The sequence below is a fragment of the Triturus cristatus genome, chromosome 5_1, assembly GCF_964204655.1.
Source record: "Triturus cristatus chromosome 5_1, aTriCri1.1, whole genome shotgun sequence".
Lineage (NCBI taxonomy): Eukaryota > Metazoa > Chordata > Amphibia > Caudata > Salamandridae > Triturus > Triturus cristatus.
The window spans coordinates 98980267-99000435 of NC_140587.1; the positions used below are offsets into that span (position 1 = coordinate 98980267).

Genomic DNA, 20169 nt, shown 5'->3' on the forward strand with positions numbered 1-20169 from the left:
GTAAAGGCGTAAAACAGACCACAACTCCATTCGCGACGAAAAGCGTCGCAGAGCAAGTGCCGCCTTGGAAATTCCAACGCGCAGAAATGCTGACATTGCGCATTCTCTTCGGTGGCCAATAGATCTAACCAAGGCTCTCCCACTGCTGAATGAGACCTTGCACCACCTACGAGTGGAGACGCCATTCGTGACCCATCATGCACCTGCAGCTGAGTTCGTCCGCCCTAGCGTTCAGCGAACCAGCCAGGTGTTGAACTACCAGGGATATGCCCTGATGCTTCAGCCATGTCCAGAGGCGGAGGGTCTCTTGACATAGGGTCCACGACCCCACCCCACCCTGTTTGTTGCAGTATCACATGGCGTTGGTGTTGTCCGTGAACGAGGGGAAAGACGCAGCAAAGTTTATCATCCGCTGTGGGCTGGATACCACCAACGCACTGGGGAGGACGATTTCCACGTCCATAGTCCTTCGACGCTACGCCTGGTTGCGTTCGACCGGTTTTTCCGGGGATGTGCAATCCACCCTTATGGACATGCCCTTTGATGGCCGACGCCTTTTCGGCAACAAGGCAGAGAATGCGCTAGAGCACTTTAAGGACTCTCGGGCTACGGCCAGGTCTTTGGGCCTCTCCACCACCTGCCCTACATAGTCTGCCTTTCGCCCCTTTTGTGGCTACAGAAAGGGTGCCACGCTATGTCCCCCTCAGAGCCACAGGCCGGCGCAAGCTGTTCAGCCCCAGCGCGGCCGGGGACGTGGGAACCACTGCCGTGGGTCGCGGGGCCAGCGGGCGGGCCAGTCCACCACAGCCCCCTCTGCAGCAGCCTCCAAATCCTCCTAGTCCTAGTCCGACCTTTCAGGGCCACCAAACGCCAGTGGGCAGCAGGATCCGCCTTCACCTCCCACACTGGCGAACCATCACGTCGGACGGGTGAGTTTTGCAAATAGTACGAAGGGGCTACTCCCTCCAGTTTCAGATTACCCCTCCCTTCATGCCACCACAGTACCATCGCATGTCGCAGGATCACCTGGCCCTTCTCCAACAGTAAGGTTTGGCACTCTTGGCCAAGGTTGCCATCGAGCACGTTCCTGCCCCAGAAGTAGGTCGTTGTTGCTATCCCCACTACCTTCTGGTACCCAAGAAGGAAAAAGGCCTGTGTCCTCTCTTGGATCTCAGGAACATCACCCACTTCCTCCAGAAGTTCAAAATGTTGCCGTCCGCTCAGGTCTGGTCTGCCCCCGACCCTGGAGACTGGATGGTAGCTTTGGACTTGCAGGACGCTTACTTTCACATCCCAGTCCTGCCGGGCCACGGGCGTTACCTGCGGTTCACGGTAGGCCACGAGCACTTTCAGTTCACCGTGCTCCCCTTTGGCCTTACCAGCGCCCCTCGGGTGTTCACGAAAGTGATGGCGGTGGGTGCAGCTCATCTGCACGGATCAGGGGACCCAGTCTTCCCCTATCTCGACGACTGGCTGTTGAAGGCGAATTCGTCCCAGGCTGTCGTATCCCACATCCAGACTACGGCGGACTCCTGCATTTGCTAGGTGTTCACTGACAACGTGCCAAGTCACACCTGATTCCCTCTCGGAAGCTCCTTTTCATTGGGCAGTTCAGGGCACAGCGCAGTTTTGGGCCTATCCTCCTGAGCAGCGAGTCCAGGATATTCGGGCTATAATTCCGATGTTTCAGCCTCTATCTCGGGTTTCGGTCAGAATGACTCTGAGGCTGCAGGACCTCATGGCCTCCTTCATCCTGCTGGTGGATCATGCCAGGTAGCAACAAGCGGGCTCTGCAGTGGGACTTAAAGTTCCAGTGGGCACAGCATCAGGGGGATCTTTCAGATTGTGTCCAGATCTCGGAGGTCACTGCACACCAACTGCAGTGGTGGCTGACGGACCAGGATTGGGTCAACGGCAAATCCCTCTCGCTTGCCCACCCAGAGTTCACAGTGGTGACAGATGCATCACTTCTGGGGTGGGGTGACCCCAGGGCGGAGGCGGAGATCAGAGCTCTCTGGTCTCAGGCGGAGTCCGAGCTCAACATCAACCTTCTGGAGCTTCGGGCGATCCGTCTTGCACTGAAGGCATTCCTTCCCTCTGTCCGGGGAAGAGTAGAGCAGATGTGTTGGGCCTGGACCACGTGCCCAAAAGGATGTCCGTGAGGGCTTCATTGAATGGCAGCAGGGGCTCCGAAGAGCTCGCTGCCGGTTGAAGGACCTCTGTCAGGAGGTTAGTCCTGACTGCCACCATAGATAGCTCGAGGTGGAAAGCCTCAGCCGCCCTACGCAACACCACTGCATAGGACTCTCCCTCCTCCGTAGCCACGCTAGGAGGAGACAACATGCCAAGGTCTGGTGAGGTATCCCCCAGTTCCTCTTGCCAGTCCTGTTCGTACACCAACTGATATAATTTAAAGGATCCCCAGACCACTCTCAGTCCTCCTCACCCTCCTCTGGCTGCCAATCTGGTCTCAAAGAGCAAGGGTAGAACAGGGGCACGAAAGTACCCGCCGGCGTCGGATCCAGCATCGGTTGGCACCGGTCCGACTCCGTGTCTACCTCGAGGTGGAGGCCGGAATCGACGTCGGCTGGGGACACAGCTGATGCCAGTGGCGGACATGGTGCTGGTGGAATCGGCGCCGCGGAAGGTGTAACGAGGTTTGCTGGCACCGATTCGGATCCAGGCCTGAATCCAAGGGGACCCTGCGGCACCGAGGCAGAAACTGCCGCCAAAGGCCCAGGGCCCCAGCCGAGGGCGCGGGGCCCGAAGGAGCACCGGCGGAGCCGGGCAGCCCAAAGATGGCGTGCATCTATTGTAGAACTGACGGAGCTAGGCAGGGGTCGCTCCCGGTCCCAGGAAGAGGGTGAAACATGTAGTCGACCCTACAGGCTCCGCACGTGGAGCCGCGGGAGGGGCATCACCCGAATCCCTCATCACGTCGGCTGACGGTAAGGGAGAAGTCGAAGAGCAACAATGCTTCTTCGACTTTTCTGTAACTATTTTATTTTTATTTATTTATTTTTTAAATCTTTTTATTGGACATTTAAGAAAAAGAAAAACAAGCTTCAGAACATCATCAGTTACATTGTAACAGTACAGGATGAACATTATCACAGGCTTCCCAGGACATGACGAATATCTTTGGCACATACTAGCTGGTATTATCCATACAATCTATGAATATAGGAACCTCTCGACTCTAGAACAATTACTAAAGCACCCCCTGTGGCACCGCCCATGGACCTCGATATTGTGCCCACGCTCTAACTATTTTTAAACCCTCAATACAGTGACTGTGCTGCCGCTGTTTTGCTGTACGCATTCAACCAGGTCACTATTGCCTGCCAATTAACTGGGGAGGGGGCCTTGACCAAAAAGGACTGCTCATTCGTTTTTCTTAGGGCCACTGTCTTTGGACTTTTTACAACACTTAGACTCTGGGTGAAATGGGAGGGAGCAGAAGGAGCAGCAGTGCTTAAATTTGCACGTCTCAGGGGCTCCAGAACATGTTAAAGTCCCAACATGACCTTTTCCTCGCTAAACCCCTGCCCTCCTCCCATGTGGGTAGCTGCCCCCGAGGCCGCCTGACAGGGCTGCCCTGGGGCAGCCTCTGCACCCTTAGGAAATGCAACCACGTATTCATCTAAATCGGATTCCAAGCCAGGGTGGGTCTGGTAGCCTTTATCATAAACTCCTTATCATAATTCCTCCATGCCGTCACCTCCAAACTCGTCATGTGCGCACACAATTCTATTCTGGTAGCACGATAGTGGAGTTCCCATTGTAGGGAATTTCTTACCCATTATTGCCTGAAAAATTGTGTAATCTTTGACCCAATTAAACAAGGTTTCTTCCACCTTTTGCTTGCATGGCCAATATGCACAGTCCCTAGAATAAGATCATTCTTTACACTGCTTACTCGCTTCCCTTTCGGGAATATCGGAAATTAGCTCACATATTTCAACGTAACTTCCTTTCCAGATCTTTTCCTCGACTTCAGCCGACATGTGCCTGCCCAATTGATCATGCTCAGAAAACACATCCCCCAAACCGATGCTCGGTAGTAGCGCAACCATACCTGCTAGGGTAGAATCTTTGGTATGGTGTGGGGCCCCAACTGCCACCTGCACAGCCTGAGCCACACCACCTGTGCTCTGGGTGCTGGCAACTGTTGGCATCTGTGCTACCTCAGTAACTACCGCGGATCCCCCTACCAACTACTGCAAGTGTGCCAACTACTCCGGCTTGCTGATATTGTCCATATTGCCCACTTGAACTGTTCAAATTGGGCCACCAGCCTCCTAGCCCTTTTAAAATGATTGCTCTCAGCAAACCCTGCTAACTTGTCTCCCCCCTTAAGGGTTGAAGATAACATCCCCGCTTTTGATTACCATGGCAACACACTAGCTAAGTTAGCCACCAAATCAGATTGCTCCATGCTAGTCCCTGGCGTCACCCCAATTGCCATGCAGCTATTGCCACTTTACTATTTATTCACAGTAGGCACTATCACTGTGGGCAAACCATGCTGTCTTTTGCCCTACCTACCACGCCCACTGGGACAATGTCCGGGAATGCCGCTCTTGGGGGAATGCTCAGCCTCCTGGACCTCTCTGCCGACATTGCTGGTTCTGGTACCCCTGCCTCCCCTTCACCCCTGCACGTGGGGCTGGAGGAAGCAAAAGCGCTAAGAATTCGTTCATTGCAACCATCCTGAACATCAATACCTCCATGTCTACTCTTGAATGTGGGTGCTTGCTGCCCTCCTTAGCCCCACCCAGCATGCTAGCAGGAGAGAATATTTGTGGATAATCCACAAAGAAACAAAAAGTACCTCTCAGGAATAATGCTGCCGTGCTCAATAACCACACTCACTACCCACTCTACCAGTCAGGCTACCTTTCAGCAATGCAAGAATGACTTGCCCAACCTTGTTGGGACCTAAAAAAGCCCTCTCCTTCTATGGCACTTGCACTCAAAGTTAGCATAAAACCCGACCCCTCCCCTTCACGATACAATGTCTGGAAAGGAAAAACTTCCCTGTAATGTTAGCAATGCTGCTTCTGTCCTAAAAAACAAAACGCCCGAATACAATGGGGTTGAAATGCCCTATAATGCACTACATGCAATACCAAAATAACAAAAACGTGCCAGAATACGGTACGATGTGGCTGCGACTGGTAGCGGGTGCAACGAGCCCCGCTTCCCGCCCCTTTTAAAGGTAGGGGCTTTGTGTTATTGGCTGGCAACTCCCTTTTACCCCAGAAGGACTATGCCCTTCCAGGGTAGTTAACGCAGAAGCGTCCCCCCTTTCCTCTCCCCCAGCCGGCCTCCGCGGCCTGGGGTTGCATAACCACCCCCACCTATTCCCTGTCGCCCCCGCTATATTGAACGGCTCCCCAGAGTTGGGAGTGCTTGGTCGATAAAATGGTTGCCAACTTCAATTACCTTCATACTCTTGACCAACCCAACTCCACCACTTTAGCTTAGAGCCCAGTCCCCATAAGGAATGATGGCTCTATATGTTGTACCTGACCACTGGCATCAGTTTCGTAAGCTCCCTGTTGCAAGAGTAGGGCAGGGTGTTAAAAATGAGCCTGAGGCCTCTGGGTAGAATCTTTAGTTCACCTGAGGTCCTTAGGTTACAGCCACAGTCTGATGCGTCATTTCAGGGCTCCATTCGCCTACCAACCGTAATCTGCTCCCAGGCTTCACCCACCCCACAGACCCCAACAGTCCATGCATCATCACAGTGTCACAGCATTGGCCCTCGACATTCCGCAGCAGCCTAGCTCTGCATATGGATATAGAAAACATCACTACACTCCTCCCTCCGGACTGACTGGCTACTAGTTCAATCCAACATTCTGCAAATGTCTCACATCCACTCCTGCTACCCTCTATCTGTTCCTGGGTCCAATCAGTACGGTGATCCCCTGATGCTTCCCATCCATTACTCCTCTGTGGCAGCGAAGGATCAATGCACTCTACCCATATTAAACCCCATTAAGTGGATCAATGTTACCAGCTGCCTGATATGCTATCCTCTCTCACTGTATTTCTTTTTTTTTTTTTTATGTTTATTTTTATTAAGCATCAAGCAGAACAGAAACATGGACATTAGTTCTTCGCAGGGGCGCGGGCTCCGGTGTTGCAAAACAGTCAGCTAAGTTGAGTTCAGCTTCGTACAGCCCCAGGTCATACCACACCCCCCCGAACAAAGTGAGCGATGCTGATTTTAAGAGAACATAACCCTGAGGAGGTTCTTCAACCTAGAACCAGTCCTCCAAACACCCTCCCCCCCAATATAACCCCCCCCCCATCCCGGTGATGGTAAGCTTTTATAAAAAGAAACTTGAAGTATAGCATCATTGTCTCAGCATGACGTGAGTAGCCTAGGGCCCCCACAGTTGTTTACTAAGGGCCACGTTGTCACAAACAGATCTAGGGCCAACCTATATGTGGAAAAGGTTCATAGCCCGCACCGAAGGAGGACAGACTGCAGAGGGCAGTCCCCGGGACAGAAAAGCGACCAATGGCCCCCAGCTGAGTTCGAAACCTTTATAGTTATCCCTAAAGATGTCTGCCAAGCGCTCCATTGAAAGAATCCTCCACAACCGGGCATGCCACAGTGATATCGCTGGGGTTTATGTTTTCTTCCATGCAGCTGCTACGGTGAGCTTAGCAGCCTCGAGGCACGTCCACATAATCGCCTTGTCGGCCTTAGTTTGATGTTCTAATGTGGGATCCCTTACACCCAGAAGAGCGAAGTCTATGGTAGTAGGAACGGGGTACCCCAGAATATCCTTGATGTGAGATAGGATCTCATCCCAAAAAAGGTCTAATACTCGGGCAGTCCCACCATATGTGCCTAAAATCTCCCTGAAGCCCGCATCCCCGCCAGCAGAGATCCGAGGTCCCAGGGAAGATTCGTCGGATCTTGGTAGGGTACAGATACCAATCGTGTAGAGTCTTGTAGTGCGCTTCCCTTAGGGCCATAGATTTGTTGTGTTTGGCAATGTCTCTCCAGACGTGTTTCCATTCTACCTCAGACATGTCCCTGCCCAATACTCGCCCCCAGAATGCCATGAAACGAGCCTGCGGAGAATGTAGGGTGTTCAAGAGCATGTTATACAGTGCGGCAATGGTGCCTTTCATGGTACCCGCCTTGGACTTCACCAACTGCTCCATGGGTGTAAGAGCCCTAGTGGCCGCCACCCTAACGCGTGGGGATGTAGCCCAGTGTTTAAGTTGAAGATAATGGTAATATTCACTCGGGGGAGTACAAATTCCCTCTTACAGCAGTCGAACGTTAAAACCTCATCGTTATGGAACAAGTCAGACAATTTGAGACACCCTCCCTCCTTCCAGCCGTCGAAAGGGCCCTCGTGGAGCCCCGGCGGGAATGCCAGATTGAAATGAATAGGTGTATAAGGGGATGGAAATGAGGTCCAGCCCTCCCTCTGTGTGAGTTGGTCCCAGATGGTCAGGGTTGTGTGAGTAGGGGTGCTAATATATGCATTGGGGGGCCGATCGCCCCTCGGCTTCCAGAGGACATCCCAGATGGATCATCCCACCACAGAGCGGTCCATATGGAGCCAGTGTTTCTCTGACTCCCTCGCCGACCATTCCATTACCACCCTTAGTTGAGCAGCTTGGTAGTATAAATTAAGATGGGGTAAAGCCAGTCCACCCCTATCCCTCAGGCGTCTAAGCATGTGGTGGGGCAGGCGTGCCCGCCCCCGCCAGATAAAGTTAGTGATCAACGAGCAGAGATGCGGCATGAGAGATCGCTCAAAGTCGATGGGTAGGGCTTGGAACAAGTATAAAAATGTAGGCAGTACTGACATTTTAACTGCGCTGATCCTCCCGAGCCATGAAATGTACAGGGTAGATCACCGTTTAAGGTCCTGCTGAAGCTGCGTCACCAAAGGTGGGTAATTGGCTTTGTAGAGGTCGCCTAACTTGGCCGTACGGTAAACTCCCAAATAGAGTAAAGAGCGTTTGGTCCATTGAAAGGCCGTCTGGAGTCTCAATCTGTTCGCTTCCGCAGAAGGGAGGGTAAGGTTAAGTATTGAGGATTTATACCGGTTTACCTTACACCCCGCCACCCGCTCGAACCGTCGTAATTCTCCTTGCACCCCCTGTAGCAAGGAGGCCGGCTCCGTGAGTGTAAGCAATATATCGGCGGCAAAGAGAGATGCCTTGTGCTCGTACCTGCTAAAGGGAATGCCTCGGATACGGCCATTGGAACAAAGCCTGACTGCCAAGGGTTCAATACTGAGGGTGAATAAAAAGGTGGGGGGGGTGGGACAGTGGGCACCTCTGTTGGGTGTCTCTGCTCAGGTTAAAGGGGGAGGAGGGACAACCGTTGACCAGGAATTGGGAAGTTGGGAGGTGGTAGTTGGCCTGTACCATATTGAGGAAGGGAGCTCCAAAACCAAACATCCGCATAGTTAAAAAGAGGAAAGCCCAATCCACCCTGTCGAAGGCCTTCTCCGCATCCAAGCCCACCAAAATCGCAGGAATGTTAAACTTGGAGACCTTCTCGCTCAAATGAATGGTGCGTCTGATGTTGTTGTGCATTTGCCTGCCCTTTATAAACCCCGATTGGTCAGGATGTAATAAATCTGGCATCAAGTGTTCAGGTCTCGCTGCTAGGATTGCGAAATATAATTTGGTGTCAAGGTTCAGGAGTGCAATGGGCCTATATGAGCCGCAGAGGTGTGGGTCCTTTCTGAGTTTGAGGATCACCGTGATCACAGCTTCAGCCATAGAATCCAAAACACGTGCGTCTGATGCTATTGCCTGGAATAGAGTCGTGAGATGAAGAACTAGCTCGGAGGCAAAACATTAAAAAAATTGAGCCGTGAGGCCGTCGGGTCCGGGGGCTTTATGTAATTTGAGCCTGGATATAGCGTCCCGTACCTCTTCCGAAGGGAATCTAAAACGTCAGCCGCAGAGCAGGAAAGCTGCAGGAGCGTGACCTCATCCAGAAATTGTTGTTGCAATGCCGTATCGGGAGTAGTGCATTGATATAGCGGACCATAAAAAACTCCGAAAATGTTAGCCTTAGCTGTGTCGGAATGTGTGAGTTGTCCCCGTTGGTCCCGTATCCCCCCCAATAAAGTCCCGTTCCCTCTTAACTCTAAGTTGACGTGCCAAGTGGGTGCTCACCTTATCGCCCTGTGCGTAGGATGATTGGCGTAGTTTTAACAATGTGAACTCCGCTCGATTTGCATAAATGGATCGGAGTTTACCCCGGAGGGCGGTGAGTTGTCGCTGTAGGGAGCGTGTTGGCGTGGCTTTGTGTGCCCGTTCCACTATCTCCAATTTCCCCTCAAGAGCCTTCCTCTCCTTCGTCCTTTGTTTGTTGAGGATCGAGTTGAGTTGGATGCACTTCCCTCTCAGTACTGCCTTGACGGCATCCCAATTGTTCTGGGGGGATGTGTCCTGGGGAGTGTTGTGGCCAAAGAAGTCAACGATGGCAGCCCTTAGCTCCTCCCTGAAAACCGCATCCCGAATAAGTGCTGAAGGGAAGTACCACCTAGGAGGTCCTTTAGTAGGACCGGTCCAGCTAAGGCCCAAGGGGATCAAGCTGTGGTCTGAAATGAAGATAGGGAGTATCTGTGCTGCTTGGAGTGTCCCCTGCAAGGATTGGCTGACTAAGTAATCGTCTATTCGCGAGTACGTGGGAGAAGTGTGTACAATCCTTTGTGGTAGGGTGAAGGAAACGCCAGGCGTCACATAAGCCAAGGGTAGATAATTTCTGTATAAACCCCTTCAGAAAAGGTGTCGGTAGGCGCCCTGTTAGCGCTGGTACTGTCGAGGGTCCCATGCCAAGGTAAGTTGAAATCCCCAATAAGTATAATGAGCTCTTCCGCAAACCCCCCTATCTGGTCAAGAGCGGTGGAGAGAAACTTAGACTGACCCGAGTTAGGTGCGTATATTGAGATGAATGTGCAAAGCGTGCCCCTCAGCCTCCCCTTAACCATCAACATCCTCCCCTCACAATCTGTCTTGACAGTGTCAGGTTGAAATTTTGTTGTGCTGTTTAAAACTAAGGCGGCCCCATTGTGTTTAGTGGTGGTGGACGAGGTACAGATTAGCGGGTATGCTCTGTGGCGAAGCCTAGTGACCTCAGCTCGTTTGAGATGTGTCTCCTGCAGTGCCACTACTTCAAATTTGCGGTCCATAATATATTTCCAGATTTTCTTACGTTTCTGTGGGGAGTTCAATTGTTTAACATTCCAAGAAGCTACGTTAACCATCAGAAAAGGAACACTCTCCACTACCCCCATGCGGGCCCACATTACCCGTCCACACATTCCCGCCCACTCTCAGTATAGTACAGGGTACCACTCCCCAGTCCGCACCACCTCCCTCCATCACCCCGACCATGCTGAGCCGAGCTAGGCAACCAGAAAAATGAAAAAACATACCCCCAGAATCACCACCGGGACCCCTCCTCCCCCCCCACAAACCCCCGCCAACTTCCCCAAATACTGGTGACCCGAAGACCAATGGATCCTCGGCTCGCACTTCCTCCAAAAGCAATAGGAGGAATAGTGGGTAGCACGGTCAAGGCCCGCACCCCCCGATTGCAAAGCCATACTAGTGAGCAGAACTTTACTGAGCGGGAGAAAATAAAAACCTCAGTGTCTTTAGTGTCCCAAACAGGAATCAAGCGCTGCCAGTGCAGCCCCCCTCAGTTCCTGGATTAAGTAATCTGGCAGCTCCGTCACCCCCTGGTTGGGTAATGAAGCATCGAAACATCTGGGGGTCATGCAGCAAAATGGCGACGGGGTCCCCCAAGAGAAAATGACTACTTTTCAGCGGTTCTTTGTGACCTTGTGCCAAGATCCGGAGCCTCTCCTGGGTGGTACCGCCTCAGCCGCGGCACCCGAGGTAGGGGAGTCCTCCGTTAAAGGTCGCTTCAAGATGCGGAGGCCGTCAGAGAGCTCAGTGACGTGGTGTGTCTTGTTTCCATAGTCAAACGTAAGGCTGGAGGGAAACGTCCAGCGATAGCAAATGTGATCCTCTTGCAGTTTGGTGGTGATCGGTCGCAGTGTTTCCCGACGGGCCAAGGTGGCGGGGTCTAGATCTTGGTGGAGAGAGCATCTGTGGTCTTGAAAGGACACGTCTTTCTTTTTCCTGGCAGCAGACAAGATGGCTTCCTTCACTTTGAAAGAGTGGAGTTTGACCAAGACATCTCTCGGAAGCTTACGGCCCCCCGCCTGTAATGTGCCCCCACGATGGGCCCTGTCCAACTTGATTTTCAGGTGCTGTGGGGAGAGAAGTTCTGCAAAGAGGCCAGTCACGAATGCCTCCAGATCAGGCCCCTCCGCCCCCTCTTCCAAATCCCGGATCCGAATGTTCTCCCTTTGAGTTCTGTTCTCCAGGTCTTCTGCCTTAAGTATGACTTGCTGAAGCTGAGCTTGAAGCGCTTGCTGCGAATCTTGTACTTTGGAAGTAGCCGTCACCAGGTCCTGCGTCTGTTCCTCCACCTTCGGTACTCGAGTACCCACCGCGACTACATCCTGCTGGAGGGTGGTGAGCTTCTCGGTGAGGTCAGCTTTTAGTTGGTCCACCGAGGACCGTAGGTCTTGTTTGATCTCTAAACACAGCTCAGCTTTGAAGTCCCGAAGGGTGGCCACCGGGTCTTCTCGTGTGAGCGCCATATTCTGCAGTTGTGAGGTATCCGCTGAGGTGAGAGCCTTCTCAGGTGCCTTAAAGTACCGGGAGACTTTGTTGCTGTTTTTCTTGGGCGGCATAAGGTCATCACCCCACTCGCACGTGATCAAAGTCACCAGGGTCCTCGAAAACTTGTCAGAAGTAATCACGACAAAAGGCCAGATCGTGACATGTGCTCCCCACTCGCGGTGGGGTCGGACCCCACCTCCTACTGCTCTCCGGTATTCTCTTGAGGGTCAGGCAGTGGTCGGCCTGCCCTGCTGAAGGCTTCCAAGGTATTCCCCTCCAAAGTGCGGTCCGCCGTGTCCTCTCACTGTAGCTGGGTGGATGGCTTGTTATCAAGGCCCGGATTGCCAAGTCGCCGTTGGTGCCCGTCTCTGTCACGCCACCATCTTGGGGTCAGGCACAGCCCTCGTGGAGCGTTTTTCCCCCCAGGTCTTTAATCGCGCCGAATCGCTCCTGTTGCAGATGGGGGGGCCCCAGGCCACTCCACTTCTGAGTGCCCCCCTGCCGCTGCTCCCCACTCAGCACAGCACTCCTGCCGCTTCACTGACACTGCGGGACCCGCGAAATGGCACCAATGTGGGACCGCTGGCACTCACAGAGTTTAGAGGGCTGGTTGCACCGGCAGGCATGGCAGCGTAGCTCCGCCGGGTCAAGGCACCGCTCCAGCGCAGGGGAGATCCATTGGCGGCCCCCTCCAGCGATCACAGCAGGCCGCAGGATTCCAGATTCGGCCCCCTACACCATTCCACGGCGGGCCCAGGACCTCAGCGACACAGCCTCAGAGGCGCAATCTCGTGGACCTTTGTTTAACCTCTCGATTCCTGCAGTTCCACGCAGCTCCTGGAATACCTCGGACACCCATTGGGTGAGTAGCTCGTTCACTAGGCTGCTGGAAAGCGCATATTACAAGCGGCGGGGTCCGGAGCCGAGTCGGTTCACAACCGCGCCGCCATCTTACCTGGCCACGCCCCCTTCGACTTCTTTTTGTGCTTCGACTTACCTGACCCCGAGAGCGAAGACTTAGAGGAAGAATGGTGTTGGCTCAATGACCGGTCCCCCGACCTCTTCCGCGACTGAGACCTCGAACGACGTGGAGTTGACTGCCGGGCCTCCAGTAGCTTTCAGGACCACTCCCACAAAGACTTCGGGTTAATGGTCAGGCACGACTTGGGGTCGTGTCGCGCTCCAGGCAGTAGAGGCACATGTGGTGCAGATCTGTCACCAACATCAGTCGATTACAGGAACCGCAAGCCTTAAAGCCGGGCATCCCTCCCCACCAGGAGTTGTAAGGACTCAAAAAACAACTATGTGTACAAAAGTCGAGAAAAAAGCAAAGTAAAAAAAAATGACTGGGGGTACCGCTATCTCCAGATCTGTGCTTGCTGGCGTGGAAAAAGAAACAACTGACGTCAGCGCGTGAGGACGGCGTCTATGTAGCTACCGCGGCGTCATCCCAGCGTCACGACGACAAACGCTGAGTCGACCAACGCCACCTTCCGATGCGCAGGGCTACTGCTGACGAAAAACATTCCGGATCCAGTCTGACTCATGGGGGTAATTCTAAGGTAAGGAATCTATAACTGTTTATTTCAGATGAATCGATTACAAGCTCCAAAAATCAGACCCAGAGAAAACAGAGCTTTTGGCTGATCACTACCCTACGTCATATGATCTGGTATCAGTAATAGTGCAACTGTAGAGGTTTGTTCATCTTCTCAGTCTCATCCTTCCCTTTAAGTTTGCAAATCGATGAATGGACTCCCAAAGTATGCTTTTTACTGGCTGGTGTATCAATTTTATTTCAGAATCTTAGTTACCAACACATTGGGCTTTACTGTATGTGGACTAATAAAAGATGGGGCTTTTTTCAAGATGTTTGCTTCAGCTGTGGGACTTAATACAGGAACCGTGTTGTTACCAGCCACCAGGAAGAATACTGTCTCAACCTCTTTGGGGATTAGTATATAGGAGTCTGATGTACACCAAGATGCTCTGATCTAGGTTGGTGACATTCCAAAACAGAACTATCCCCAGCATATTTTTGCTACGAGTCCTGGTTTGAAAAGATTATCCAGTACTACAGGAGCCCGTTTTGCAAATGAGTGCTTTCTCAATGAGAAGAAATGCAAGTCCAAGGATGCAACGGTTCTCTCTTCTAAAGGGTTTATAGAGGGCTAGGGTACAGAGGAACCAATACTCACTCCCAGGAGAAATGAGCCATTCTGAGGCTTTTCAATTACTGAATAAAAGAAAACTCACTGGGTTAAATTTTACCTGAGGGGTTGCAACTGAATTTCAGTCTGCCCGCATTCACTTGCGTCTTCATCTGTATATCAGGACCTGCATTCTCTGACCTTGCCCTTTATCATGTTACTTCCTTTTCATTAGATTTATGGTACTTTCTCACTTTTCATTCTCCATTTTCCATTGTACCTCATGATAGTGACCCAGGTATTATCAGTACTCACTAATACAAACCAGCTGAAGTGAGAGATTGGGTGGTTTTAAAATAGGCATTTTATGGACCACATCTTCTGTCAAGGGTTAGGCCATCCCTGTTTGACTAAATGTACAATGTAATTCAATTATGAAAGCAGACAAATATAATCCTTTGGATTACAGAATTTCATTAGCAAGCTCTGGAATTGTAAAACAACAAACTGAGAACACAACCAGGCACTGACCATAACATACCATCACCTATAAACGCAGAGCCAATTACTAGAAAGGAAACAAATGCCCTTAGCAAGCATTCTATTTCAGAATTACCTGTTCAAACACAGCTAATATGCATTTACAAACCTTTTCTACAAAAAATCCACTGTAGCAGTTCAGCCGTTTACACATTTCTTGACTGAGCTGACAAATCCAGGTATCATCTGAAATGGCATTCAGAGAATCACCGAGAAACTGTATGAAGACAAGAAAAGACACATTACTGAAAGGTTATTTAAAAGCAGCATACCAAGACATATACTTTAACTAGCTGCATTCTCAATTGCGTACTATCAACCAAGTCTCTTCATGTGGGTCTGAAAATATTCAAGTGCTGCCGAAATAAGCTTGGTTTAGACAGATGGAGATGAACACACTTCTCAAATCTCTGGCAGTTGCATGGACATAAATGTGGTTATGAAGATTGGGTGGCACCATATCATGGATTTACTTGTATACTAGGTAGTCCAATTTAATTTCTCTTTTTGACTGGCAACCAAGGCAGACATTTTCTAGTTGCTGTGATATGATACCTTTTTTAAGACCTAAAATCAAAGACAGTCTACGCACTGTATAGTGTAGTGTGTATATATAATGGAACTGAGGACTCAGCAGGCCAACATAAAATGAAGTACAGTAGTTGTCAGGTATTCACAACTGTTTCCACTACCCTGACACTATTTGTTGCTGATTAGAGAGAATGCATGTGTCTCATGTTGGACATTTGGAATTGTTTGTCTAAAAACAATACAGATTGTTTACCATGCCAGCTCAAATGATGATTAGCCCAAAAATGTTAGGATGAGCCAGGCTATTAAATCTTACTTCAGCCCAAAAATAATAAATTCAGTCTTTGAGCCATGTATTATGGAAACTTCTCCTTTCCTCCTGATTTTGTTTAGTTAAGGATCATTTGAAATAGATATAGCTGAGGGGGGTGTCTAGAGAAGCTTATTTATATTTGGGTGACATCTGCAGAGGGCTGTATGTGGATTTAAAGATTTAGGCTGGCTTTTCTTTTTTACGCATGGTAGGTTATTGCATTTTTTGAGTTGCAGTCTATGTGCGCAGCTCGCTTTTTAGGCTGCAAAGAAGCTTTTTCAGCACCCATGCCGGAGCATGGTCACCTAGAAAACGGATACATTTGAAAGTCTTTCAGATATTGTCAATTACTTCAGTTGGGAATCATTTGACAAAGAGGCTGGATATTCAGATTAGGGACATAAATTCATCAATCACTGTGTCATCTGCAGAATATATCACTATACACAAAATGTTGAACTTCTGCAGAACTTATAAGTTAAAGATAGTACTCATCTCTCATATTTAAGTCCAGAATCAACATGTCTGATACATTCCCATCATTGAGACATGAGTACCCCCCTGAAGAGTGTACAGTCCTGTTCACCTGCCCCGAGTGCCTGATTGCATGAATCTGGTATCCTGAACCTGTTCTATTAAAAGGAGAAGGGCATCAAGTGTGCAATAGCTGACAGACAGTGGACCACAGTAAATCCATAGTTGTTGTAGGAGAGTAGGGTCTGCAATCCTATGATCACCCCAGATTTTTGCTTTTTGCTTCATTGGTTTACGATTTTTCCTGGCTGTGGGCCTGCTAATCAGACCCACACCCTAGCTGTTCTCTCTCTAAAGTGACACATGTACCTTAGGTGCATTTACTAATTGGAACTGGGCCACCTTATCAGTCCCTGTATTAGCATACCTTAGGTAACCAAGGCCTAGGTGTACCCAGGGCCTACCAGGGGCTGCAGCATATATTATGCCACCCCTGGCTAGCCACCCAAATCTGACACAACTGGCTGCACGACGGCTGGGGCAAGGTGGTGTAATCACCCTTTGCTGTAGGTATAGTATTCCTATATCTAACTCTAAACTGGACACATGTATTCCTATCAGTCACTCCTTTGGCAGGCCTTATCAATCCTGAAGGCAGAGTGCTTGGAATCATGGGAGATGGTGCTCGGGCATGAGCTGAGCCCGTCTGCAGCTTGCGGAACCAAGTCCTAATAGCTGTTCCAGGATAACGCGTACCATATACTATAATCCTCGCGGTTATTTGCTAACTCTGGTATCGCATTATCAAAGCATGTCGAGTAAGGTGTCATACGAATTGGGATACTAGCCCCTCGCCAATTCTGGCGACGGGGTTAGCATTCCACCCTTCTAGAGGGACACGACATGCATGTAACTGTGAACCCCGGTTAAAGTTGACTCGAGCCTCAGCATCACAAAATGGATGCTGCCACCACAGACACAAGTCTGACATCCTGCTGCTGGGAGTCCTTCCAGCGGGGAGAGCTTGGACAAAGGGTTTCCTGTCGGGGGCGGTGCCGGCACCATCCCAGACAGGGTTTTGTGTATTCCAGGTAGGCAAGGCTGAGAGGAAGGTGACTGCAAGTGGCACCCCGGTGCTCACTGTGCATAGGCCGGCTTGAACCAGTTCCAGGGGCACCCCAGCCTCTGAGCCGGGGAAAGACCGGACAAAGGAGAGGGGTGTAACCACCCCCCTGGTCCCACCCATAGGCAGGACCTAGTCACGGGCCAGCCCCTTTTCTTAGAATAAAGGTAGGAGCGGGCCCCCTTCCCAAATTGGATAATTCTGAATCTTGAACTACTTTCCACGAAAGGAACTCTTGACTATTTCTGAAGACTCTCCCTTGTGGCTAAGGAGTAGCCACCCTGCACCAGCAGGCACCACCTAAGCGCTTGCGGTTTGCTGCACGTCCATCCTCCGGATTCAGACTGACCAGCTCGACGAGACCCGGATTCCCTGCCATCTCTGACCTCTACCTGCATCATCAGCCCAGCTGAGATTCGTGGGTGTGACGAGACCGGCGGGACCGGCCATCATCAAAACCTGCACGACGCTTGCCTAGCACGACCACCGAGGTACCCTCGAGTGAGTGCTCCTGGGGTTTGAGAAGCCCCAACCCTGAGCAGCTCCAGCACCAAAGACCAGCCTCCCAGCATCCCCGAGATCTGCGTGGGGGCCCTTCTGCTCTTTGCCGTTCATCGCGTTGTTCGGCCATTTGCTGTTGGCTAGTGGCCCTCCTAACGACGCACCACGACACTTCCGCCGCTGGTCCGGTTGCTCCAGACTGGCCTTGGCTCCCCTCCAATAGAGGAGCACCCCGGACCCCCCTGGTCCACTCCAGACGCCATCTTGGACTCCACCGCGTGGGCTTGCCTTGCCCAGGGGTGTTGCCCAATCTTGGGTCCAGCATCGCCGAAAGCAGACACCTTCGTGGGACAGCTCGCCCCCTTCTGCCAGGTCGCCGACAACGCCTCCTACACCGTGGGACAGCAGAGTCCAGCGTCACCCACTCACCTGATCGCGGTGACTACCTCCGGTGCCATCCTGGTGCCAACTCCATCACTGGCTAGTGATTACGAACTGAGTCCCCTCTGCTTTCAGGTTATCTCCATCACCGATCCAGGCTTGGATCTCTCCGAATATCGACACTGGTCGCCTGCCAGCAACTTCTTCTTTCAGGCTCCTGAGACTACAACGAGGACTCCCGACATCTTGCTGAACCTCACGCAGCCGCAGCCTCTGGGCTAGGTAACTCGAGCATTTCGGTGCTCCATCGCAGGTTCGCTCTACAAGTGTCCAGCTCCTTTTTCGTTTAGTCCCACTGATCGGATACTTCCGGCATCAGTAACTTTAGACTCTAACCATTCGCATTCCACTTTTAGCGTAGATGGTTTTTCGTGCCCCTCGGGCATTTGTGTAAATTGTGCAACTTGAAGTATTTTCATAAGAGTTTTGTAGTGTGCTTAGCTCCCTGACTCATAAAGAGCCAGGGTAGTCTTGTTATAAATAAATATCCTTTATTTTCATAACAACTTGTGTGGTGTCCTTTCACGTGGTGTTCAAATGGTAAATGTGGTGGTAAAACAGCTGGCTTAACACGCCCTCTAGAGTTTAGCCTAAAGACTGCTCTTGTCCACGCTACTAGGATAGCTGGTCTATAAGGTTGACTTACAACCAATCATCAATAAGGGTCGTTTGGAATGATACACAGTGATCACTAGAATAGTGAGCACTACATATCAGGCCAACTTCTCACAGTTGTGACCGGACCTTTATATCTGGATCACTGGCATGGAAGCCTACTTTCCGATTTGTGTAAAGTTGGGCTTCTATGTACTTACTCAGACCAAAGCGCTAACATCCCAAGTATATGTTTTGTGTATGTGGTCTGCGTGGACCATGGATGTGGAGTGGGAGTGAACCAGAGTAATGGAGGCCTGTTGGATTCTTCTCCTGGCATTTGCAGAAGAGGTTGTTTTCTCAGACAGTGGTACAGTATTGCAGACATTCCTGAAGCTGGAGGATGGAGGCGTAGACAATGAAGTAGTGGCATTTAATAGACAGTAGGAGAGAATGGTGGGACTGGTACTCTGCTGTGCAAGGTGAAGGCAACCCTTTAAGTGAGGCCTAGCTACTTGTCTTTCCTTGATCACACTTTTCAGTCTGAGTGAAGACCATCAGATGCAGAATGATCACACCTCTTTGTGCCTCCAATGTGAATGCTGCAGGCTAGTGAGAAACATCACTCTACATAAAGGTCAAGTCTGGAGAGCAGCCTGGAAAGGACACGTGAAAGACAAGCCATGGCTTGCCGGCGATGCAGAACGCTTTCATTCGTCTCACAAACCTCTCGGTCTGCTGCCTTTTGCCTTTCCATTCATATCGGCGGATGTAGGTGCCATATTACATTGTTTTGAATTGACGAAAAACTCTCCTTTATTCGACTGAATTTATCAGAGAACCAACATTGGTCTTCTATCCTACTGCAAGTGGACTCATGAGCGATTGTTTGTTCCCACACACTAGCCCCGTGATTTGTTCGGCTCTCCCATAAGGAACCCCCTGGCTCCCTCCATAAACGTTTTGCTGATTGAGCCTTCGAATCCCCCTCTGGGATCAACTTTATTGAAAGAACGTACAAGCCTGACCTTACCATTTATATGTCATCTATTCTTCCAAACCAATTGTTTTTAATGTTGGATATAGCCCGGCACAACAACTAGATGATGTTGGAAATGAAGATGTACTACTCATTTTCCACTGTATGATTTACTTTATGCGCCCTGAAGAAGGAGTGGTCATTACAATATCTCCGAAACGCGCGTCGGCGCTTTTCCTTTGTTCTTTTTTAGTAATTGTCTTTTGTAATGTGTTGATCACTGTGTTGCTGTATTGTTTTGATTATTCCTTATTTGTGTAGAAAATACTTCTTCTTATTGTCTTATCTAATTTTGTCATTATGTCTTGTGCTGGATAGGATATGTCCTTTTTTATCATTGTTATTTGTGTATGAATGATGTTTTGTATTTTGATTATACATATATATATATAGAAAAAATGAAAGATGATTTAATAAATTAATGAATCATATTCTTTGTTAACTTTTGGTCTTGTGGGTTTAATGTATTATATGGACATATTGCCTACCTTGAAAATATGTATGTGTAGGAAATCTAGGTTGTTCTACTGGAGGTTGTTTTCTCAGACAGTGGTACAGTATTGCAGACATTCCTGAAGCTGGAGGATGGAGGCGTAGACACTCAAGTAGTGGCATTTAATAGACAGTAGGAGAGAATGGTGGGACTGGTACTTTGCTGTGCAAGGTGAAGGCAACCCTTTAAGTGAGGCCTAGCTACTTGTCTTTCCTTGATCACACTTTTCAGTCTGAGTGAAGACCATCAGATGCAGAATGATCACAC

At 50.3% G+C, this 20169-nt stretch overlaps 1 protein-coding gene across 2 annotated transcripts in view; it reads right to left on the reverse strand.

Annotated features, from left to right (window-relative positions):
- The window catches only part of MROH1 (maestro heat like repeat family member 1), a 2508022-nt gene that overhangs the window by 1446896 nt on the left and 1040957 nt on the right, over nt 1-20169 (reverse strand). For both annotated transcript variants that reach the window (XM_085604508.1, XM_085604507.1), the window contains exon 19: nt 14503-14610. In XM_085604508.1, coding sequence (XP_085460634.1) covers nt 14503-14610 — 108 coding nt within the window. The remainder of the gene's footprint in view (nt 1-14502; nt 14611-20169) is intronic.